This window comes from Rhinoderma darwinii, chromosome 11, assembly GCF_050947455.1.
Source record: "Rhinoderma darwinii isolate aRhiDar2 chromosome 11, aRhiDar2.hap1, whole genome shotgun sequence".
In the NCBI taxonomy this organism is placed as follows: Eukaryota; Metazoa; Chordata; class Amphibia; order Anura; family Rhinodermatidae; genus Rhinoderma; species Rhinoderma darwinii.
The window spans coordinates 70,020,870-70,044,999 of NC_134697.1; the positions used below are offsets into that span (position 1 = coordinate 70,020,870).

At 44.6% G+C, this 24,130-nt stretch overlaps 1 protein-coding gene across 1 annotated transcript in view; it reads right to left on the bottom strand.

Annotated features, from left to right (window-relative positions):
- Positions 1–24,130, bottom strand: part of LOC142662966 (synaptotagmin-15-like) — a 71,747-nt gene that overhangs the window by 29,225 nt on the left and 18,392 nt on the right. Inside the window, exons 2-3 of the mRNA XM_075841259.1 lie at positions 17,337–17,529; positions 1–143 (exon numbers count right to left, since the gene is read on the bottom strand). Of these exons, the coding sequence (XP_075697374.1) occupies positions 1–143; positions 17,337–17,529 (336 nt within the window). The remainder of the gene's footprint in view (positions 144–17,336; positions 17,530–24,130) is intronic.

Below are 24,130 nucleotides of genomic sequence, written 5' to 3' on the forward strand. Positions count from 1 at the left end.
CCATAGAACAGAATGATGATCGTGGAAGGAAATCTGGGGCAATATAGGGCTCGCTGTCCTCCTGAATACGTTCTCCATTCTGCAATCCAACCCAATCTCGTCCATGAAACTTTGGCGGAACAATGAAGGGCACACTTTTATTCCTTAAATTAGCAAAAAGTTAAGAGTAAGAATGAAAATTCAACATCATTTTGACTTTTAAGTTAGAAATTGCTTTATTTTTACTATAAATTAAAAAATAAAAAAAATCATTGAAAAGATGGAGAATTATCTACAGTCATTTGGACAATGGGCCTTTGTCGCCCTAAATGTTGGCAGCGCTATACTAGGATACTCAATATTTGCCTGGAAATTGTCCATTATTTCAGCGGTGGCGGTAGGCACTGACCAGTCAGGGACAGCTGCAGTTGAAAAATATTATACCTATAAGTACACACACACCAGTGTTGTACAAAACCACAAGGTGATCATTTATACTGGACATCCTTTCCAGCTGCACCACGAGGCACCCTATATATTTTTTTCTTCTCTAGGTGTATCTACATTTGACCTTCAACTTGATGCGGTCCGCAGTTCAAATGGTTATAAACTAGTTTTTGTCATTGTTTCTCATCAATCTACACACAATACCCCACAAACATTAAATCAAATGTGGAAAAAACAAAAGGGGTCTAAACTTTCTGAATGCATCGTGTGCAAGGCAGAGTAAACGCCCCAGTCAGACTTAAATCTTTTACTTATATTGTGTTTAGAATGTATTTCTTCCACATCACTGTTCACAGTCATGTCTCCAGTGGGGTTCACAATATACTCCCTATCTCAGATGTGTAAAAAAAAGTCACGGTACTGAAAATTAGGGCAATTAGATGACCTCAATAAATGAGGCTTGGCAAGTATCAAAATTGAATCAGTGAACAAAACTAAAGGCTACAAATAAAGCCCCTTCACATTACGTTTAGTGGCTACGTTTAGCATCTATGTTTGGAAAGCTCCCGGTGTACATGCCAAGCATGTACATAGGGCTCAATTACCCCGACGGAGAGCAAAAGGACACTGTCGGACCAGTATAAACCATATGCCCTTTTTTGTAGGTCTAGAAAAGCGTAGTAGACTGTGCTACTCCATCCCATTTAACACACGCCATGAGCTTTTTAACAGCTATGACTTAGGCTGCGTTCACATCTGCGTCAGGTCTCCGTTCCGTCTGAGTTTTCCGTCAGGACAGAGCCCTGAATGACACAAATGGAAACCATAGGTTTCCGTTTCCATCACCATTGATTTCAATGGCGACGGATCAAGAGCAAATGGTTTCCGTTGGTCTCTGTTGTGCAGGGGTACCGTCGTTTTGACGGAATCAATACCGTAGTCGACTACAGTACGTCACCCATTAACTATAATGGTATCCATTTAACAGACAAGTCATGAATTCTCATGACCCCAGTTCATGACATATCCCTTTAACCCCTTCCCGCGGTGGCCACTTTTCACCTTCCTGACAGAGCCTCATTTTTCAAATCTGACATGTTTTAATTTATGTGGTAATAACTTTGAAATGCTTTTACGTATCCAAGCGATTCAGAGAATGTTTTCTCATGACACATTGGACTTTGTTACTGACAAAATTTGCTCGATACATTCAGTATTTAATTGTGAACAACACCAAAAATTTGTGAAAAATTGCAAAAATAAGCATTTTATAAATGTAAATGTATATCTGCTTATAAGACTGGCAGTTATACCACACAAAATAGATGCTAATTAACATTTTCCATATGTCTACTTTAGAGTGGCATCTCTTTTGAACATCCTTTTATTTCTCTAGGACGTTACAAGGCTTAGAACTTGAGCAGAAATTTCTCACATTTTCCAGAAAATTTCAAAAAGCTATTTTTATAGTGGCCAGTTCGGTTGTGAAGTGGCTTTGAGGGCCTTATATTTTAGAAACCCCCAATAAGTCACCCTATTTTAAAACCTGCACCCCTCAAAGTATTCAAAACCGCTTTAAGAAAGTTTAACCTTTTAGATGTTTCACAGGAATTAAAGCAAAATGGAAGTGAAATTTACAAATGTACATTTTTTTTTGCAAAAATTCATTTTTAATAAAAAAAAATTTGTAACACATGATTTATCAGAGAAATGCAACTCAATATTTTATTTCCCAGATTCTGCAGTTTTTATAAATATCCCACGTGGTCCTAGTGTGGTAATATACTGATGCACCAGCCTCAGAAGTAAAAGGAGTTCCTAGAGGATTTTGGGGCCCCCTTTTTTTAGAATATATTTTAGGCACCATGTCCTGACAGCCGCAGTCACGAGTCGGCGAGCGCTGGCCCCAGTCTCCTCCTCAGGAGAAGCCAGCGCTCGCATCTACTCACCAATGCCGGATCCCGTAGGGTGCGCTCGTGCCCGCTCTTATAGGGGTAGCACGCGCACCGGACCTCGATCCTGACCTCTAACCTGGGAGTACTCTGGACTATAAGAGGGGTCCAGCCCCCTAGTTCTATGCCTAAGCTTTGTTGTTGTATCCCTAGACTGTCTTGCAAATGGCCCCCTAGTGTTTCCTGCTCCCAGTGGTTTCCTGTTCCTGAATCTAGTGTTGTGCTTGTATTCTACGCCTGACCTGCCTCTCCACACCTGTCGTCCACCTGCTGCCAAGTTCCTGCCTAGCTACTATCTGAGCTGCCACAGGTACCCTATACAAACTATAGACTTTGACCTGCGTCCTGTTGGCCAGCTGCCTTACCGCCAAGACGGTACGGCCCAGTGGGTCCACGAACACCTCGTGACACAAATACATTCAATGATAAATTAAAAAGGTCCCATCAGTTCCGTATCAGGCACCACATGAATATTGAGTCAACAGTATAATACATTTTACATACAGGGTCAATATACAATATAGGACCAAGCATTGGGTTATTCCAGAAATTAATAAGCAATTAAAGAAGAATATAAAATAGAAACAAACAAACAAAAACAGAACCATACAGGTCTACCCAGAACAATACTTAACATGTTGCCTAGATTGAGGAGACATCTGTGGTAAACTAAGATATTAGCAGGTTACAAATTACTTATGCACTGGATGCTTAATATGTCAGGATAAATGAAAACAAAATCAATGATACGACCACCCCTAGAAGGTTACAGCAACACCAACATTACTTTTGTAAGGGCAAAAATACTAACTAAAAGGGCGTGAGTCTGGTAGTCCGTACAGAAGTAAATGTACATCATCTATGCACCAATTATTAAAAAAGAGAGATACCGAAGAAGGTTGTAAAACATACCATAGTGTTTTGGAAGCAAGATATTGGGTCCAGGTTTCCCATATAGAGAAATTTTAGACAAATTATTGGATTTCAGAGCAAACATTTGTTCCATTGCAAATGAAATATTTATAAGATTGGTGAGCTCAGGGATAGAAATATTAACATTTAAAATTTCCATGCCCTTGCTATAAGTAGGCGTGCTGCAATTAGAATATGAAAGGCCACCACTTAAAGACACCGAGATAGTCCCCATCTTCAAAAAACAGAGCCATCGCTGGATCTGGAGGAATCATGCATGAAGCAATAGTAGAAACGAAGCGGAATATTTCGCTGCAGAAGAAACTTACTCCTGGGCAATACCACCACATATGCATATATGTGCCCTTACACCCACATCCTCACCAGCACACCTCTGAGTATGATGGGCTAGATTTTGCAATTTGTGAAGGGGTTAGAAACCATCTCAATAATAATAATTTTTGGGAAGCTTCCCAATGTTGAGCCCCCTTAGAGACCTTTCTAGTCCAAGAAAAGGCATGTCTGCAATCCTCCAAAGAGAACCCAGATTTTTTTTCCCAATTTATGCAATAAGGAGGCTTGCTGAGGGAGAGGCAGGAGCCCAAGTCATCATAGAAACCCGAAATACCTTTTATTTTACAAGTGGGGTCAAATAAGAATCTGTTGTCAAAGGAGGGGAACATGGGTGTTACAGTATCAATGAAGGTAAGTAGGTGGCAAATACATAAACACTTATAAGAACTCGGTTTTGGGGATAGAGTATGGACTAGCTAGCTCCGAGAATGACTTTAAGGATTGATCATGAAATGGCATATGGATGTGGGAGATCCCCCCCCCCCCCCTGATATCCAATTGTCCAGAGAAATATCTGGAAATTCAGATAGCAAATACACCGTGTTCCAAATTATTATGCACATTGGATTTAAGTGTCATAAACATTTAATTATTAGTTTTTCAATTAAACGCATGGATGGTATTGTGTCTTAGGGCTCTTTGGATCATTGTAATCAATCTCAGACACCTATGATAATTAGTTTTCCAGGTGTGCCCAATCAAAGGAAAAACTACTTAAGAAGGATGTTCCACATTATTAAGCAGGCCACAGGTTTCAAGCATTATGGGAAAGAAAAAGGATCTCTGCTGCCAACAAGCATGAAATTGTCCAAGGTATTGAACCAGGTATGAAAACATTGGATATTTCAAGAAAACTTAGGCGTGATCATCGTACTGTGAAAAGATTTGTGGCTGATTCAGAGCACAGATGGGTTCGTTCAGATAAAGGCATAATGAGGAAGGTTTCTGCCAGACAAATTAATAGGATTAGGAGAGCAGCTGCTAAAATGCCATTGCAAAGCAGCAAACAGGTATTTGAAGCCACTGGTGCCTCTGGAGTCCCGTGAACCTCAAGGTGTAGGATCCTCCAGAGGTTTGCAGGTGTGCATAAAGCTATTATTCGGCCACCCTTAAACAATGCTCACAAGCAGAAACGGTTGAAGTGGGCTCAGAAATACATGAAGACTAATTTTCAAACAGTGTTGTTTACTGAGGAGTGCCGTGCAACGCTGGATGGTCCAGATGGATGGAGTAGTGGATGGTTGGTGAATGGCCACCATGTCCCAACAAGGCTGCGACGTCAGCAAGGAGGTGGCGGCGTCATGTTTTGGGCTGGAATCATGGGGAGAGAGCTGGTAGGCACCCTTTAGGGTCCCTGACGGTGTGAAAATGATCTCTGCAAAGTACGTAGAGTTTAAGACTGACCACTTTCTTCCGTGGTACAAAAAGAAGAACCGTGCCTTCCGGCTGCAAAATTATCTTCATGCATGACAATGCACCATCTCATGCTGCAAAGAATACCTCTGTGTCATTGGCTGCTATAGGCATTAAAAGGAGAGAAACTCATGGTGTGGCCCCCATGTTCCCCTGACCTCAACCCTATTGAGAACCTTTGGAGCATCCTCAAGCAAAATATCTATGAGGGTGGGAGGCAGTTCACATCAAAACAGAAGCTCTGGGAGGCTATTCTGACATCCTGCAAAGATATTCAAGCAGAAACGGTCCAAATACTCACAAATTCAATGGATGCAAGAATTGTGAAGGCGATATCAAAGAAGGGGTCCTATGTTAACATGTAACTTGGCCTGGTAAGTTTTTTTTGATTTCTGTAAATATGACCTCCTGATGCTGCAAATTCAACAAATTACAATTTTAGTTCTCTTTACAACCTTTAAAATGTTTTGATCTCGGTTGTGCATAATAATTTGAAACCGTGCATTTTGAGTTTTTTACTTCTAAAAAAAAATCTGTTATCATTAGGAGATTTGTTCAATAAAATTTGCATTATACTCCAAGGGTTGATGGCTTGAAGATTATACTCACTGTCATTTGCATTGACTATTTAGGAAAATCAGCGAAAAATAACATTTGCATAATAATTTGGAACGTGGTATATTGTAAGGGCAGCTTCCTCAACGTAATTAGGGCGGATGTAGGAAGTTAGGAGACATACATTTTCCAGGTCCATATAGGAGGCTGTCACGTCAGGTAAGTGGACCCACTGGGCCGGACCGCCTGAACGGTATGGCAGCTGGCCAACAGGACACAGGTCACAGTCTATAGTTCGTATAGGTGTACCTGTGGTAGCTCAGACAGTAGCAAGACAGGCTCGGCTGGGACCAGGTAGCAGGCAGCCGCCAGGCGTGGTGTAGCCGGACAGGCGTGGTACTGAGCGCAGCACGACTCCAACTTCATACGGCACTTGGACCAGGATAGAACGGGATACAGGTACAGGAACGGGAAACACTGGGAACTGGAAAACACTTAGGAGACCATTTGCAAAGGCAGACTAGGGTAACGACAACAAAGCTCAGGCAATGCAGGGAGGGGCAGAGCCCTTCTTATAGTCCAGGGTGATCTGGAAGCAATCAGATCAATCTCACATGTGTGCACTCTGGCTCCTTAAGGCCGGATTTACACGAGCGTGTGCGTTTTGCGCACGCAAAAGGTACTTAACAGCTCCGTGTGTCAGCCCCGTATGATGCGTGGCTGCGTGATATTCGCGCAGCCGCCATCATGATGACACGGTTAACAGAGAAGAACGTGGTGCTTTTCTGTTTTCATTCATACTTTTAACTGCTGTTGCGCGAATCACACGGAAGTGCTTCCGTGTGCTGCGCGTGATTTTCACGCACCCGTTGACTTCAATGGGTGTGTGATGCGCGAACAACGCACAAATATAGGGCAGGTCGTGAGTTTTACGCAGCGGACACACGCTGCGTGAAACTCACGGACAGTCTGCACGGCCCCATAGACTAACATAGGTCCGTGTGAGGCGCGTGAAAATCACGCGCGTTGCACGGACGTTTTACACGTTCGTCTAAATAAGCCCTAAGGCTGTGTGCGCTCTGGCTCATTAGGGCTGGACGGAGCTTGCGAGTGCACCCTAGTGGTGGCTGCGGAACAGGACGTCTGCATGTGCAGACATCTGTGGAGAGAAGGGCATCTACAGGATGGGAGAAGTTCGTGGTTACACTTTCACATTAACCCCTTCCCGCCGCAGCCAATTTTCATTTTCTCCTCTCTACCTTCCAAAAGTCATAACTTCTTTATTTTTCCGTCTATATAGTCCTATGAGGGCTTGATTTTTGTGGGACGAGAGGTCGTTTTTCGTAGCACCACTTATTCTGCCATATAATGTAATAGGAAACTGGAAAAAAAAATTATTTGTGGGGTAGAAAGTGAAAAAAACCAGCGATTCCTCCATTGTTTTTTGCGCTTCGTTTTTACGGAATTCACTGTGCAATTAAAACATGTTAACTTTATTCTGTGGGTCAATACGATTATGGCAAAACCAAATATATATAGTTTTTTCTATATTTTACAAGTAAAAACCTAAGTGTAAAAAATAAAATTTATTTTGGGTCGCCAAATTCTGAGAGCCATACCTTTTTTATTTTTCTGTCGATTAAGTGGTATGAGGGCTTATTTTTTGCGGGATTCTGGCGTTTACAATTTTTTTTTATGCCGTTCACGGTGCAGGTTAAATAATGATATATAATAGTTCAGACTTTTACAGATGCGGCGATACCAATTAGGTTTATTTTTTTTACAATGCTCTAGGGGGAAAATGGCAAAAGGGTTTTTTTTTAACTTAGAATTTTTATTTATTGCTTTTTTTACATAAAATAAAAAAAAAAAGTAAAAATTAGTAAAATAAAGTGTTTTTTTATTTTTTTATATTAGTCCCCCTAGGGGACTTCAACCAGCAAAGTATTGCACTATATACTGCAATACTAATGTATTGCAGTATATCGTGATTCTGGCAGGCTTAATAGGAGCACAAAGATGGTGGACCTGGGGGCCTTCATTAGACCCCCTGGCAGCCATAGCAACCATCGCCACCCCGCGATTGCATTGCGGGGGGCGCGATGAGCTGTTAGAGGAGGTTGCCCCTCTCTTTCTAAAGATTTAAATGCTGTGGTCGCTATTGATCGTGGCATTTAACGAGTTAAACGAGTGGGATCGCGCTAGAGCGCGATCCCACTCGTTACTCTGAAGTGTCGGCTGTAACAAACAGCCGACACCGGCATCGTATGGAGTGGGTTAACATTGTGAGCCCGTTCCATACTTCCCCTACCCGACTTTGGCGTATGGATACGTCAAATGGGACAGGGTTAAGGGACATTGTAGATGTGTGTAATTAAATTATGCGGGACCACACTAAATAAGGACATCAATGGACAGACAACCATGGTCTGCTCAATTTGACTCCATCTTTTCAACTTTGAGGAAACACTCCAAGACCTAATTTGGTCCAATACAGTTGCCCAATAATATTTTTAAATGTCTGGTACTCCCATGCCCTCAATGTCTGAATAATGTGTGCATCCGAACACTCATTTTTTTCCGCATCCATATAAAATAGTTAACAATTCTCTGAAGACTTTTCAGAAATGATCTGGGGAGGGTAATTACAACTGTACGAAAATGATATCATAATTTTGATTATGGCAATTCGGTCGACCCATGATATACAGGTCTGGGAATATGATTTTAAGGTATACATTGCAGGAGGGGGGGGGGTAGAATTAGGTTTAAAAAAAAAAAGGAGATGGAAGGATACAAAACTTTATGAGCATTCCATTTAAAGGGAAATGAGTCACCTATAGTAGTATGAACACCAGGGGGGAGACCCACACCCAACAAATGATTTATAAAATTTTATTTTTACTAAAAAGTATTTTGAAAGTTGCACAAAACACACCGATAGACATTTTTATATATAAAAAAAAAAACACCACGATATCAAAAGGTATACATAGTTTTTAATCGATAATTTTATAGTTTCAGTAATGTATTAATATAACAAAGGGAAAATAATCAAACGTGTAATGAAAAATATGTACAGACTGAGGCCCCATGCACACGACCGTATTTTCATCTATCCAGAAATACTGTCCGGAAATACGGTTCCGTAGACCTCCATATTTCATCCGAATATACAGAAGTGTGTCCGTAAATTACGGTCCGTATTGCATCTATATATACGGATCCGTAAAAAAGAGGGAGGATGCAAATAAGGTCATTGCATAGAAATGTTTCCATAAATACGGATGGTATACGGATGCACATCCGTAGCCGTCCGTATTTACGGAAGCTCCCATAGACTTCTATGGGAGAGTCCTTGCCGTAATTACGGACAAGAATAGGACAGGTTCTATTATTTTTTCAGCACGGACACCCATCAGTAAAAATACTGAAAGGTGTCCATGGCCAATAGAAATGAATGGGTCCGTAATTAAGGTCAGTAATTACGGATGAAAAATACGGTTGTGTGCATGGGGCCTCAATGATAGATGTATCGAATAGTCCAACATAATAGGATAACTTATTAGACATGTAATGACGCGTGTCCAGATATACATATACACACACACACACACACACACACACACACACACACACATATAGTTTTACAGGAAGCCAGTTAAAGGGATGTATCACCTATATACCATAGATCTTTTAATAATTAAACCAGATGTGAATACATATAATTTATTTTATTTTGTTTATTTTTAATTTTGACTTTGAAATAGGAGATTTTGCAGATACCCTCTCATTTATATTATATAGAGTGGGTGATGAGAACCACAAAGGTGTATACCACCAGTATTGTACAATTATTGATTAGGGAAAGGGGTGAGAGGGATAAGAATTGTGGTTCAGTTGGAAAAAAAAACAAAAAAACAAAAAAAACTATGATACCACTTTTTGGGGGATATAGTAAAATAATAAACTTTATTAATAGACTTGTAAAAAATGTATGTCAATTATTACAATTATCCAATGCAGGTCCAATTTAGATTATAGTACGGATGACCCCCCTATCCTACACTATAAAAGGACACAATTTGCCTTATGAATTACTTGCTATCAAATATTACTATCATTATGTAATGACGGGGGTAGGGAAACGGACAAGTGAGCCATAATCTACCCGCCACTCTGTCCCTGCCTACTTGCAACGACCCGCCCTAGGCGACGGGGTACAACTTGGCGGCGGTCCCTACGCTCAGTAAGTGCACGAGACAAACAGACAAGGGAACACAAAGCAAAGGGAAAGGGGCAGTTGCCCACGGCAACACCGTGAGCAACAAGAATGGTGAACGAGCCGAGTCAAAACCAGGAGTGCACGAGGTACCAAACGCAGAGCAGGAGAGTAGTCAGTAAGCCAGGGTCAGTATGGAGCAGGATCAAATAGTCAGAAGCTGTAGCTGGGCAAGGAAACCACACGAGAAGAATCACAAGAAAAGGAGGAACAGGAAAGGCAGGTATAAAAAGACAGAGGGCGGGAGCTAGCTCCGTCTGGCCAGGCTGCGATAGGCTCTCCCACGCCTAAGCCTGCCATCCTGAGTGGTGGAAGATGGAGTCAGTCTCAGAGACACAGACTCAGGTGCAGACTGATTACCTATGGGAGTATACACAGAAGTTGTGCCTGGCAGATCCTTTACAGTATCCCCCTTTTATGAGGGGCCACTGGACCCTTTCTAAGTGGACCTGGTTTATTGGGGAAACGAAGGTGGAACTTCCTGACCAATACCCCAGCGTGAACATCCCGGGCGGGTACCCAAGTCCTCTCTTCAGGCCCGTATCCTCTCCAATGGACCAGGTACTGGAGGGAGCCTTGGACCATCCTGCTGTCCACAATCTTGGCCACCTCGAATTCCACCCCCTCAGGGGTGAGAACGGGAACAGGAGGTTTCCTCGAGGGAGCCAAGGACGGGGAGCAGCGTTTAAGGAGGAAGGCATGAAACACGTCGTGTATTCGAAAAGATGGGGGCAACTCCAGTCGGAAGGAGACAGGATTGAGGACTTCAATGACCTTATACGGCCCAATAAACCGGGGAGCAAACTACTTGGACGGGACCTTAAGGCGCAAGTTCCTAGACGATAACCACACCAGATCCCCGACCATAAACAAGGGGTTAGCAGAACGTCTTCTATCAGCCTGAGTTTTTTGTACGCTCTGGGACGCCTCTAGGTTCTTCTGAACCTGGGCCCAGACTGTGCGCAGTTCCCGATGAACGACCTCTACCTCGGGATTGTTGGAACTACCAGGTGAAACGGACGAGAACCGTGGATTAAACCCAAAATTACAGAAAAAGGGGGAGACCCCTGACGAGATACTGACCCGGTTATTAAGGGAAAATTCGGCAAGGGGAATGAATGAGACCCAATCATATTGACAGTCAGAGATGAAACACCTTAAATATTGTTCTAGAGATTGATTAGTCCTCTCCGTTTGGCCATTAGTTTCAGGATGGAAGGCAGAGGAGAAGGACAGATCAATCTCCAACTTTTTACAGAAGGCTCTCCAAAACAATAAAACAAATTGTACCCCTCTGTCCGAAACAATATTGACAGGGACCCCATGGAGACGCAGGATGTGTTTGACAAACAAGGTAGCTAACGTCTTGGCGTTGGGTAGTTTCTTGAGGGGCACAAAGTGGCACATCTTACTGAAGCGGTCTACTACCACCCACACCACCGACTTGCCTTGAGATGGAGGCAAATCAGTGATAAAATCCATGGAGATATCGGTCCAAGGTCTCTGGGGAATGGGCAAAGAACGTAGTAAGCCCGCTGGTCGGGACCTGGGAGTCTTGGACCTAGCACAAACCTCACAAGCGGCGACGTAGGCCTTAACGTCTTTAGGCAACCCAGGCCACCAATAGTTTCTGGCACTGATGTGCTTGGTACCCAGGATGCCTGGATGACCAGATAGTGCGGAGTCATGATTTTCCCTAAGTACCCTTAGCCGGTATTGCAGGGGAACAAACAGCTTATCCTCAGGAAGGTTCCCGGGAGCTGAACCTTGATCAGCTGCAATATCAGAGACTAAATCAGAATCAATGGAAGAAATGATTATACCAGGAGGCAAAATACAAGCAGGATCTTCCTCCGAAGGAGGGCTGGCCATGAAGCTACGCGACAGTGCATCAGCCTTAATATTTTTAGACCCAGCCCTATAGGTAACCAAAAAGTTGAATCTGGTAAAAAATAGCGGCCATCGGGCTGGTCTCGGGTTGAGCCTCCGGGCAGATTCTAGGAAAACCAGATTCTTGTGGTCGGTAAGGACCGTTACCTGGTGCCTAGCCCCCTCCAGGAAGTGGAGCCACTCTTCAAATGCCCATTTAATGGCTAAGAGTTCGCGGTTGCCAATATCATAGTTACTCTTAGTGGGCGAAAACTTCCTGGAGAAGTAGGCACAGGGGCGCAGATGGGTGAGGGAACTGGTACCCTGGGACAAGACAGCCCCCACTCCCACCTCGGATGCGTCAACTTCCACGATAAATGGCTCCATTTGGTTGGGCTGAACCAGCACAGGGGCCGAGATAAAGCACTTCTTAAGGACCTCAAAAGCCTGGACAGCCTCAGGAGGCCAGTGGAGGAGATCAGCACCTTTGCGAGTGAAGTCCGTAAGAGGCTTAGCGATGACCGAGAAGTTAGCAATAAATCTCCTGTAATAATTAGCGAACCCCAAAAAACACTGTAACGCCTTCAGGGAGGCAGGTTGGACCCATTCCGCCACAGCCTGGACCTTGGCGGGGCCCATGCGGAATTCATGAGGAGTGAGGATTTGACCCAAAAATTGTATCTCCTGTACCCCAAACACACATTTTTGGGTTTTCGCAAACAGTTTGTTTTCCCGAAGGACCTGGAGCACCTTCCTGACATGCTCAATGTGGGAGGACCAGTCCTTGGAAAACACCAGTATGTCATCAAGGTACACTACAAGAAATACCCCCAGGTAATCTCTCAAAATCTCATTTATGAAATTCTGGAAGACCGCAGGAGCATTACACAACCCAAAGGGCATGACGAGGTATTCAAAATGACCTTCGGGCGTGTTAAACGCAGTCTTCCACTCATCCCCCTCTTTGATGCGGATAAAGTTATACGCCCCCCGTAGATCAAACTTAGAGAACCATTGGGCCCCCTGAACCTGATTAAAGAGATCAGGAATCAAAGGAAGGGGATACTGGTTCCTTACAGTGACCTTATTGAAGTTACGGTAGTCAATGCATGGCCTAAGACCACCATCCTTCTTCCCTACGAAGAAGAAGCCAGCACCTACCGGAGAAGTAGAGGGGCGAATGTAACCCTTGGCCAGGCATTCCTGGATATACTCTCTCATGGCTTCACGTTCGGGACAAGAAAGATTAAATATCCTACCCTTAGGGAGCTTAGCTCCTGGTACCAATTCAATTGCGCAATCGTATTCTCTATGAGGAGGTAACACTTCGGAGGCCTCCTTAGAGAAAACATCAGCGAAGTCCTGAACAAACTCAGGTAGCGTGTTCACCTCCTCAGGGGGAGAAATAGAATTAACAGAAAAACATGACGTCAAGCATTCATTACCCCATTTGTTAAGCTCCCCAGTATTCCAGTCAAACGTGGGATTATGCAACTGCAACCAGGGAAGGCCTAAAACCAAATCGGAAGATAATCCCTGCATCAACAGTACAGAGCACTGCTCCAAATGCATGGAGCCAACAAGGAGTTCGAAAACAGGGGCATGCTGAGTAAAATAACCATTAGCAAGAGGAGTGGAGTCGATACCCACTACCGGGACAGGTTTAGGCAAATCAATCAAAGGCATAGCTAGAGACATAGCAAATTCCACAGACATGATATTAGCAGAAGACCCTGAATCCACGAAGGCACTGCCGGTAGCAGACCTACCACCAAAAGAGACCTGAAAAGGGAAGCAAAATGTTATTACGTTTCATATTTGCGGGAAATACCTGTGCGCCCAAGTGACCTCCCCGATGATCACTTAGGCGCGGAAGTTTTCCGGCTGCTTATTCTTACACCTAGGACAGGTGTTCACTTGATGCTTGTCATCCCCACAATAGAAGCAGAGACCATCCTTCCTGCGGAACTCTCTACGTTGTCGGGGGGACACGGAGGCCCCGAGTTGCATAGGTACCTCCGAGTCTTCCGTGGAAGAGCGAAGCAGCGGGACCTCGGGAGGCATCATGGGGGAGTCAGAGGGGAAAACACAAAAACGTTCAAGCTGTCGTTCCCTGAGACGTCGGTCAAGTCGTACCGCTAAAGCCATAACCTGGTCTAGGGAGTCAGAAGAGGGATAGCTAACGAGCAGGTCTTTCAGGGTGTTCGACAGACCCAACCTAAACTGGCACCTTAAGGCAGGGTCATTCCACCGAGAAGCTACGCACCACTTCCTAAAGTCAGAAAAATACTCCTCAACAGGTCTCTTACCCTGACGTAAGGTCACCAGCTGACTCTCGGCAAAGGCAGTCCTGTCAGTCTCGTCATAAATGAGTCCGAGAGCAGAAAAGAAACGATCAACGGAGGAAAGTTCAGGGGCGTCAGGAGCCAAGGAGAAGGCCCACTCTTGGGGCCCTTCCTGGAGCCGGGACATAAATTATACCCACCCGCTGGCTCTCAGAACCTGAGGAATGAGACTTTAAGCGGAAGTAGAGCCTACAACTCTCCCGAAAGGAGAGAAAAGTCAACAAGAATGGTGAACGAGCCGAGTCAAAACCAGCAGTGCACGAGGTACCAAACGCAGAGCAGGAGAGTAGTCAGTAAGCCAGGGTCAGTATGGAGCAGGATCAAATAGTCAGAAGCTGTAGCTGGGCCAGGAAACCACACGAGAAGAATCACAAGCAAAGGAGGAACAGGAAAGGCAGGTATAAAAAGACAGAGGGCGGGAGCTAGCTCCGTCTGGCCAGGCTGCGATAGGCTCTCCCACTCCTAAGCCTGCCATCCTGAGTGGTGGAAGATGGAGTCAGTCTCAGAGACACAGACTCAGGTGCAGACTGATTACCTATGGGAGTATACACAGAAGTTGTGCCTGGCAGAGCCTTTACACATGCAGTGGCAGTATTGCAAAGGCTACCCATTAACATTACTAATAGGAATGTCAGTATAGATTACAAGGGTAGACAGTGTGTGTATCAGAGTGTCACCTTGTTTATTTATTCTAGGGTGAATCGTACTCAAAGTATTTTAAATTGCCTGTATTCCTATTCCCATATAATAAAATTGGATTCTATAAATATGTTGATTGCTCTAAAATGAGCTGTATGGGAGCTATAGCAGCAGCGTAGTAGCCTATATCTCGAGTGCGATGTTATGCATGCACTCTGTATTAGATGCTGTTGCCAGGTTATAGACACTGAATCAGTGTCTTATCGTCCACACCGCCGGAGACGGGAGAGACGACAGGCAGCAACACAGTGATGTTCCCGGGCTAAATAGATTGTGTGTGCCGCTGACCTGACTGAGCCTCCACCAGTAATGGGTGAGTTCTCAGCTGTCAGTGAGATCACCTGACAGTGTCTATTGAGACGGTTGATCTCGCTCACACCGCTCACCTTGCTAGAGGCAGAGGCGGCGTGTGAAAACAGATTGCGGGCATATTTTATTAAGATGTCAATTGCAGATAGTTTAGATAGAAAGATGGACCTATTACATTGGATTTTAAAAGGCTATACACCCGACGCGCGTTTCGCCAGCATTCCGGACCCCTAGAGGTAGCCGGAATGCCGACGAAACGCGCGTCGGGTGTATAGCCTTTTAAAATCCATATGCTGCGGGTTTCAGCTGTGCATTACAGCTGACACCTCGCACTAATGGCCAAGAACAGAGAGAGCTTTGATCCTTGCCGATTAACCACTTAGATGCCAAGGTCAATAGTGACCACAGCATCTAAGCCATTAGAAACAGGGGGACGGCCCCCTCCGACAGCCCATCCCTCCCCAGTGATCGCTGGGTGATGATGATTGTCATGGCAGCCCGGGGGTTTAATGAAGAGCCCCAGGTCTGCCTTCTTTCTGCTTCTGCTAAGCCCTGCTAGGAGCCAGAAAAAGTTACAATATACTGCAATGCATTTGTGACTGACAACCGCTGGTTCAAATCCCCAATTGGGGACTACTAAACAATGCTAAAAAGACTTGAGTAAATTTGGAAAAAACTAAGATTCCTCCATTGTTTTTTGGGTTTCGTTTTTACCGCTTTCACCGTGCAGTAAAAACTACAACTTAACGTTATTCTGCTGGTCAATACAATTACGGTGATACCAGATGTATAGAGATTTTACAACTTTTACAGAGAAACAACTATTTGTTAAAAAAAATATTATTGTTTCGTATCAACACATTCTGAGAGCCATAACTTATTTTTTTTTTATAGTTTTTCACTCCCGCCTTCCAAACGCCATAACTTTTTTATTTTTCCATCAATGGCGCGGTGTCAGGGCTTATTTTTGGCGGGACAAGCTGTCGTTTTTATTGGTACAATTTTTTGATCACTTATTACATTTTATTTAGAGCGAAGGTGACAAAAAAAAAAAAAAAAGTGATTTTAACGTTTTCAATTCTTTATTTCTTACGGCGTTCATTATGCGCTAAAAATTACAGTTTTACTTTATTCTGCGGGTTGGCACGATTACGGCCATACCATATGTGTATCGTTTTTTTATGTTTTGCAGCGTGTGCACAATAAAAATCACTTGTTTTTAAAACTAAATTTATTTTTTGTGTCACCATATTCTGAGAGCCGTAAATTTTTTATTTTTAAGTCAAAAAAGCTGTGTAAGGGCTTGTAGTTTTTATTGGTACTATTTTGGGGTATATGGGACTTTTTGATCAGTTTTTATTCTATATTTTGTGGGGATGCAGGAAAAGAGAGAGTCTCTAAGGGCGCTGCTGCACTGAGTATGATGTTTCAATACATGAACTGAATAAAATCACGTCAGAGTAAGAGTAATAAAAGTTTAATTTATTAATAAGGCTACGCGTTTCAATGCATCTTCATCAGGCCATATTATATATTTTGGGAGGGGTGGCAGTTTTTCACGTCCTAGGTTCACCCGTGCGGGACGCGTTGTCACGGATCCCCCATAGACTAGAGTCTACGGAGAGATGCGTGACACGCAGGAAAATAAGGACGGGTCCTATTTTTTTCACGGACCCTTCACACCATTGAAATACAGGAGTCCGGGTGACGGCCGTTGTTTTAACGACCGTCACACGGACGACATACACGCTCATCTGAATGATCCCTAACCCACCAATTTACCAGGGATTGACCCATAATCTAATGACCCATAATCTTTTCATTTAATCAAGACTTTGTTTAGTTGCTTAATTTTTTTATTTTAGATGCATTGAATCAATAATTTTTTTTATTTTTTAAAAAAAAATGCACATAACCTTGTGAGCCTTTTTGGGTGTGTTTTGAATATGTGGTGAGATTTGTACAAAATTTGGGATAATCCTCAAGCACATATAAGATTATCCATAATTTGAATTATTCTTGCAAAAATTCTAAGGTTAAATAATAATGAACAAATATACGAACATCCCTGATAAAAAAAATAAAATAATAATTATATGTAAATTAAAAAAATAACGTTAAAATTCATATAATCAATTTCTGCATCTATATAAAAAAGCAACACATTACACAATATGTCCATATGACAAACCTCAGTAGGATCACAGAGAAGTGCCTCACCCAGTGTCCTTGGCTGGCGAAACACTGTGGTCAACTCCAATGGTTTCTGTGTGTGTCGGTGTGCTCACATTCAGCAGTTCTTCATAGGATGGTCCAATGCACCGATTCCTCCATAAAATGTAGATACCAATGGCAATCAGAAGCAACAAAAGTACTGCCCCTACCACGCCTCCAGCCACAGCTGCCACCTGTTCTAAAAACAAAAAAGTAGAGTTTTAAATATATACATCTTTTAGTATGGATTCAGTCATAAAAGATTAGCCATCTATCCATCATGTATAAGGAATTAGTATTAAACTATTATTTGTAATGTTAGAATATAAAAAAAAAAAACAACGGGGGAAGAAAAAAAATATACACCAGCTGTTAAGGATCTGCCAGGCACAGCTTCTGTATCTACGCCCATAGGTAATCAGTCTGCACCTGCTTCTATGTCTGTGAGACTGACTCCATCTTCCACCACTCAGGATGGCAGGCTTAGGAGTGGGAGAGCCTACCACAGCCTGGCCAGATGGAGCTAGCTCCCGCCCTGCTAGTTAGCTATCCCTCTTCTGACTCCCTAGACCAGGTTATGGCTTTAGCTGTACGACTTGACCGACGTCTCAGGGAACGACAACGTGAACGTTTTTGTGTTTTCCCCTCTGACTCCCCCATGATGCCTCCCGAGGTCCCGTTGCTTTGCTCTTCCACGGAAGACTCTGAGGTACCTATGCAACTCGGGGCCTCTGTGTCCCCCCAACAATGTAGAGAGTTCCGCAGGAAGAATGGTCTCTGCTTCTATTGTGGGGATGACAAGCATCAGGTGAACACCTGTCCTAGGCGTAAGAATAAGCAGCCGGAAAACTTCCGCGCCTAAGTGATCATCGGGGAGGTCACTTGGGCGCACAGGTATTTCCCGTAAATATGAAACTTAATTAAATCTTGCTTCCCTTTCAGGTCTCTTTTGGTGGTAGGTCTGCTACCGGCAGTGCCTTCGTGGATTCAGGGTCGTCTGCTAATATCATGTCTGTGGAATTTGCTATGTCTCTAGCTATGCCTTTGATTGATTTGCCTAAACCTGTCCCGGTAGTGGGTATCGACTCCACTCCTCTTGCTAATGGTTATTTTACACAGCATACCCCTGTTTTTGAACTCCTTGTTGGCTCCATGCATTTGGAGCAGTGCTCTGTACTGTTGATGCAGGGATTATCGTCCGATTTGGTTTTAGGCCTTCCCTGGTTGCAGTTGCATAATCCCACGTTTGACTGGAATACTGGGGAGCTTACCAAATGGGGTAATGAATGCTTGACGTCATGTTTTTCTGTTAATTCTATTTCTCCCCCTGAGGAGGTGAACACGCTACCTGAGTTTGTTCAGGACTTCGCTGATGTTTTCTCTAAGGAGGCCTCCGAAGTGTTACCTCCTCATAGAGAATACGATTGCGCAATTGAATTGGTACCAGAAGCTAAGCTCCCTAAGGGTAGGATATTTAATCTCTCTTGTCCCGAACGTGAAGCCATGAGAGAGTATATCTAGGAATGCCTGGCCAAGGGTTACATTCGCCCCTCCTTTTTCTCCTGTATGTGCTGGCTTCTTCTTTGTAGGGAAGAAGGATGGTGGTCTTAGGCCATGCATTGACTACCGTAACTTGAATAAGGTCACTGTAAGGAACCAGTATCCCCTTCCTTTGATTCCTGATCTCTTTAATCAGGTTCAGGGGGCCCAATGGTTCTCTAAGTTTGAACTACGGGGGGCATATAACCTTATCCGCATCAAAGAGGGGGATGAGTGGAAGACTGCGTTTAACACGCCCGAAGGTCATTTCGAATACCTCGTCATGCCCTTTGGGTTGTGTAATGCTCCCGCGGTCTTCCAGAATTTCATTGTAGTGTACCTTGATGACATACTGGTGTTTTCCAAGGACTGGTCCTCCCACATTGAGCATGTCAGGAAGGTGCTCCAGGTCCTTCGGGAAAACAAACGGTTTGCGAAGACCGAAAAATGTGTGTTTGGGGTGCAGGAGATACCATTTTTGGGTCAAATCCTCACTCCTCATGAATTCTGCATGGACCCCGCCAAGGTCCAGGCTGTGGCGGAATGGGTCCAACCTGCCTCCCTGAAGGCGTTACAGTACTTCTTGGGGTTCGCTAATTATTACAGGAGATTAATTGCTAACTTCTCGGTCATCGCTAAACCTCTTACGGACCTCACTCGCAAGGGTGCTGATTTCCTCCACTGGCCTCCTGAGGCTGTCCAGGCTTTTGAGGCCCTTAAGAAGTGCTTTATCTCGGCCCTGGTGTTGGTTCAGCCCAACCAAATGGAGCCATTTATCGTGGAGGTTGACGCGTCCGAGGTGGGAGTGGGGGCTGTCTTGTCCCGGGGTACCAGTTCCCTCACCCATCTGCGCCCCTGTGCCTACTTCTCCAGGATGTTTTCGCCCACAGAGAGCAGCTATGATATTGGCAACCGCGAACTCTTAGCCATTAAATGGGCATTTGAAGAGTGGCGCCACTTCCTGGAGGGGGCTAGGCACCAGGTAACGGTCCTTACCGACCACAAGAATCTGGTTTTCTTAGAATCGGCCTGGAGGCTAAACCCGAGACAAGCTCGATGGGCGTTATTTTTTACCAGATTAAATTTTTTGGTTACCTATAGGGCTGGGTCTAAAAATATTAAGGCTGATGCACTGTCGCGTAGCTTCATGGCCAGCCAAGATCCTGCTTGTATTTTGCCTCCAGGTATAATCATTTCCTCTATTGATTCTGATTTAGTCTCTGAAATTGCTGCTGATCAAGGTTCAGCTCCCGGGAACCTTCCTGAGAACAAGCTGTTTGTTCCCCTGCAATTCCGGCTAAGGGTACTTAGGGAAAATCATGACTCCGCACTATCTGGTCATCCAGGCATCCTGGGTACCAAGCACATCATTGCCAGAAACTATTGGTGGCCTGGGTTGCCTAAAGACGTTAAGGCCTACGTCGCTGCTTGTGAGGTTTGTGCTAGGTCCAAGACTCCCAGGTCCCGACCAGCAGGCTTACTATGTTCTTTGCCCATTCCCCAGAGACCTTGGACCCATATCTCCATGGATTTTATCACCGATTTGCCTCCATCTCAAGGCAAGTCGGTGATGTGGGTTGTAGTAGACCGCTTCAGTAAGATGTGCCACTTTGTGCCCCTCAAAAAACTACCCAATGCTAAGACGTTAGCTACCTTGTTTGTCAAACACATCCTGCGTCTCCATGGGGTCCCTGTCTATATTGTTTCTGACAGAGGGGTACAATTTGTTTCTTTGTTTTGGAGAGCCTTCTGTAAAAAGTTGGAGATTGATCTGTCCTTCTCCTCTGCCTTCCATCCTGAAACTAATGGCCAAACTGAGAGGACTAATCAGTCTCTAGAACAATATTTAATGTGTTTTATCTCTGACTGTCAATATGATTGGGTCTCATTCATTCCCCTCGCCGAATTTTCCCTTAATAACCGGGTCAGTAACTCATCAGGGGTCTCCCCCTTTTTCTGTAATTTTGGGTTTAATCCATGGTTTTCCTCCGTTTCACCTGGTAGTTCCAACAATCCCGAGGTAGAGGTCATTCATCGGGAACTGTGCACAGTCTGGGCCCAGGTTCAGAAGAACCTAGAGGCGTCCCAGAGCATACAAAAAAACTCAGGCAGATAGAAGACGTTCTGCTAACCCCTTGTTTATGGTCGGGGATCTGGTGTGGCTATCGTCTAAGAACTTGCGCCTTAAAGTCCCGTCCAAGAACTTTGCTCCCCGGTTTATAGGGCCGTACAAGGTCATTGAAGTTCTCAATCCTGTCTCCTTCCGACTGGAGTTGCCCCCATCTTTTCGAGTACACGACGTGTTTCATGCCTCCCTCCTTAAACGCTGCTCCCCGTCCTTGGCTCCCTCGAGGAAACCTCCTGTCCCCGTTCTCACACCTGAGGGCGTAGAATTCGAGGTGGCCAAGATTGTGGACAGCAAGATAGCCCAAGGCTCCCTCCAGTACCTGGTCCATTGGAGAGGATACGGGCCTGAGGAGAGGACTTGGGTACCCGCCCGGGATGTTCACACTGGGGTATTGGTCAGGAGGTTCCACCTTCGTTTCCCCAATAAACCAGGTCCATCTAGAAAGGGTCCGGTGGCCCCTCATAAAAGGAGGGGGTACTGTTAAGGATCTGCCAGGCACAGCTTCTGTATCCACGCCCATAGGTAATCAGTCTGCACCTGCTTCTATGTCTCTGAGACTGACTCCATCTTCCACCACTCAGGATGGCAGGCTTAGGAGTGGGAGAGCCTATCACAGCCTGGCCAGACGGAGCTAGCTCTCGCCCTCTGTCTATTTATACCTGCCTTTCCTGTTCCTCCTTGCTTGTGATTCTTCTCTGTTGGTTTCCTGGCCCTGCTGCAGCTTCTAGAGCTACTTGTCCCTGCTTCGTATTGACCCTGGCTTACTGACTACTCTCCTGCTCTGCGTTTGGCACCACGTACTCTCCTGGTTTGACTCGGCTCGTTTACTACTCTTGCTGCTCACGGTGTTGCCGTGGGCAACTGCCCCGTTTCCCTTTGTTCTGTGTTTCCTTGTCTGGTCGTCTGTCGTGCACTTACTGAGTGTAGGGACCGTCGCCCAGTTGTACCCCGTCGCCTAGGGCGGGTTGTTGCAAGTAGGCAGGGACTGAGTGTAGGGTAGATTAGGGCTCACTTGTCTGTTTCCCTATCCCTGTCATTACAGTTTTAACAGGTTCCCGACCGCTGGCCGTAAATATACGGCCAGCAGTCAGGGTCTCTAAAGTCCGGCGTATAGTATATATACGGCCGCACTTCAGAGACTGTGCACGCGCGATCGCGTGCACACAGCCCTGTGCCCTCGCTGTTACCAACAGCTCTGGGCACTGGGCAGAGTATCAGGGACCAATCTGATGGTCCCTGAACATGTGGTCGCTGTGACAACCAATCACAGCGATCACATGCATTCCTGCTTATAAAACAGTGTGCACGCGATCGCGTGCACACAGCCCTGTGCCCACGCTGTTACCAACAGCTCTGGGCACTGGGCAGAGTATCAGGGACTAATCTGATGGTCCCTGATCATGTGGTCGCTGTGAAAACCTATCACAGCGACCACATTTGTTTTATTTTGACTTTTCTGGCAGTAAATCTCCTGCCTCTTTTCTTCTCCTCAAACATTGTTTCAGTTTGAGGAGAAGAAGAGACTCGGGAGAATTGCTGCCAAAAGATTACAGTTACAGTTACAAAAAAATACAGTTACACTCTAAAACATTCTCTGTATAGATAGATTTCTATCTATCTATACAATCTATCTATCTACCTTTCTTTCTTTTATTCTATTAGAATAGGCAGGTAGGGAGTATATAATTATATATATATCCACATATATATAATATATATAGCAATAGCGGTTTATTTTTTTGTTAGCGGTAGTGTAGATATATATAGCAGTTAGTTTGTGTGTTTTATAAAAAAAATAAAAAAAAATAAAATTTGTTTAGTTAGTGTTAGTGTTAGTTACGTTATGGCGAGGAAGTTGTTTAGCGCCGAGGAGGCATACGCCATCCTGTGGTCTGAGTCGGAGACCGCATCAGAGATGGCGTCCGAGATGGAACCTGTTTTAGGTAGTGACGATGACAGCGTCACTTCAGGTTCATCTTCAGGGGACGTTGTCCCTGATGCCGTCGAAACTGCAGAACATGAAAGCGCAGGGCCAAGTAGCGCTGTAGCACGGGACAGCCTGGTCCCTCCAGTCCAGGCTCTTGTATGGGCACCTGCCTCATCTTTTGGGCCTAGAATCCACGGATTTACGGCCACTCCTGGCATAACCGTGGACAATACAAATTTTGTCCAAATGGATTACTTACATTTATTTATAACGGACGACATCCTAAATCAGATTGTCCACGAAACAAATTTATATGCCACTCAATATATAAGGCAGAAACCTTCATCCACCCATGCCAGAGATTGGACGCCCACCAATTTGCAGGAATTAAAAAATTTTTTGGGGCTCACCCTAAATATGGGTATTGTCAAAAAGCCCTCCATTAGGTCTTACTGGTCAACAAGACCCGCCCAAGCCACCCCAGTATATTCTGCAGTAATGCCCAGGTCTCGTTATGAGACAATAATGAGGTTCCTCCACTTCAATGACAACGCACAGGCCCCCCCAAGTACCGATGCAAACCGGGATCGGTTGTTCAAAATAAGACCGCTAATAAATTCCCTGAATAATTTATTTCTGCAACTCTACACCCCTGAGCAGAATGTAAGTGTGGACGAATCCCTCCTCAACTTTCATGGCAGACTTAGCTTTCGCCAATATCTACCTTCCAAAAGGGCAAGATATGGCGTTAAGCTCTACAAATTGTGTGAAAGCGGGTCAGGATATACCACCGTCTTCAGGATTTATGAAGGGCGGGACCGCACAATAAATGTTCCTGGATGCCCCCCTGATCTTTCCACCAGCAGTAAGATTGTGTGGGAGATAATGCAGCCTCTGCTTCACAAGGGGTACCACCTGTACTGTGATAATTTTTATTCGAGTGTGCCCCTGTTTAGGCATTTGCATGCTGCAAGGACTGTGGCATGTGGTACCATGCGCAAAAACCGAATTTGTTTTCCACAGCAATTAGTGGGGAAGCGCATGGTAAAGGGGGACTCCTGTGCTTATGCATCTGAAGAATTGCTGGCGGTCAAGTTCAGGGATCGCAAAGATGTGTATGTGCTAAGCACGATTCATACCGCAGGAACAGTGGCAGTGAGGGAAAGAGGGGCAACATTGGACAAGCACAAACCAGTGAGCGTGTCC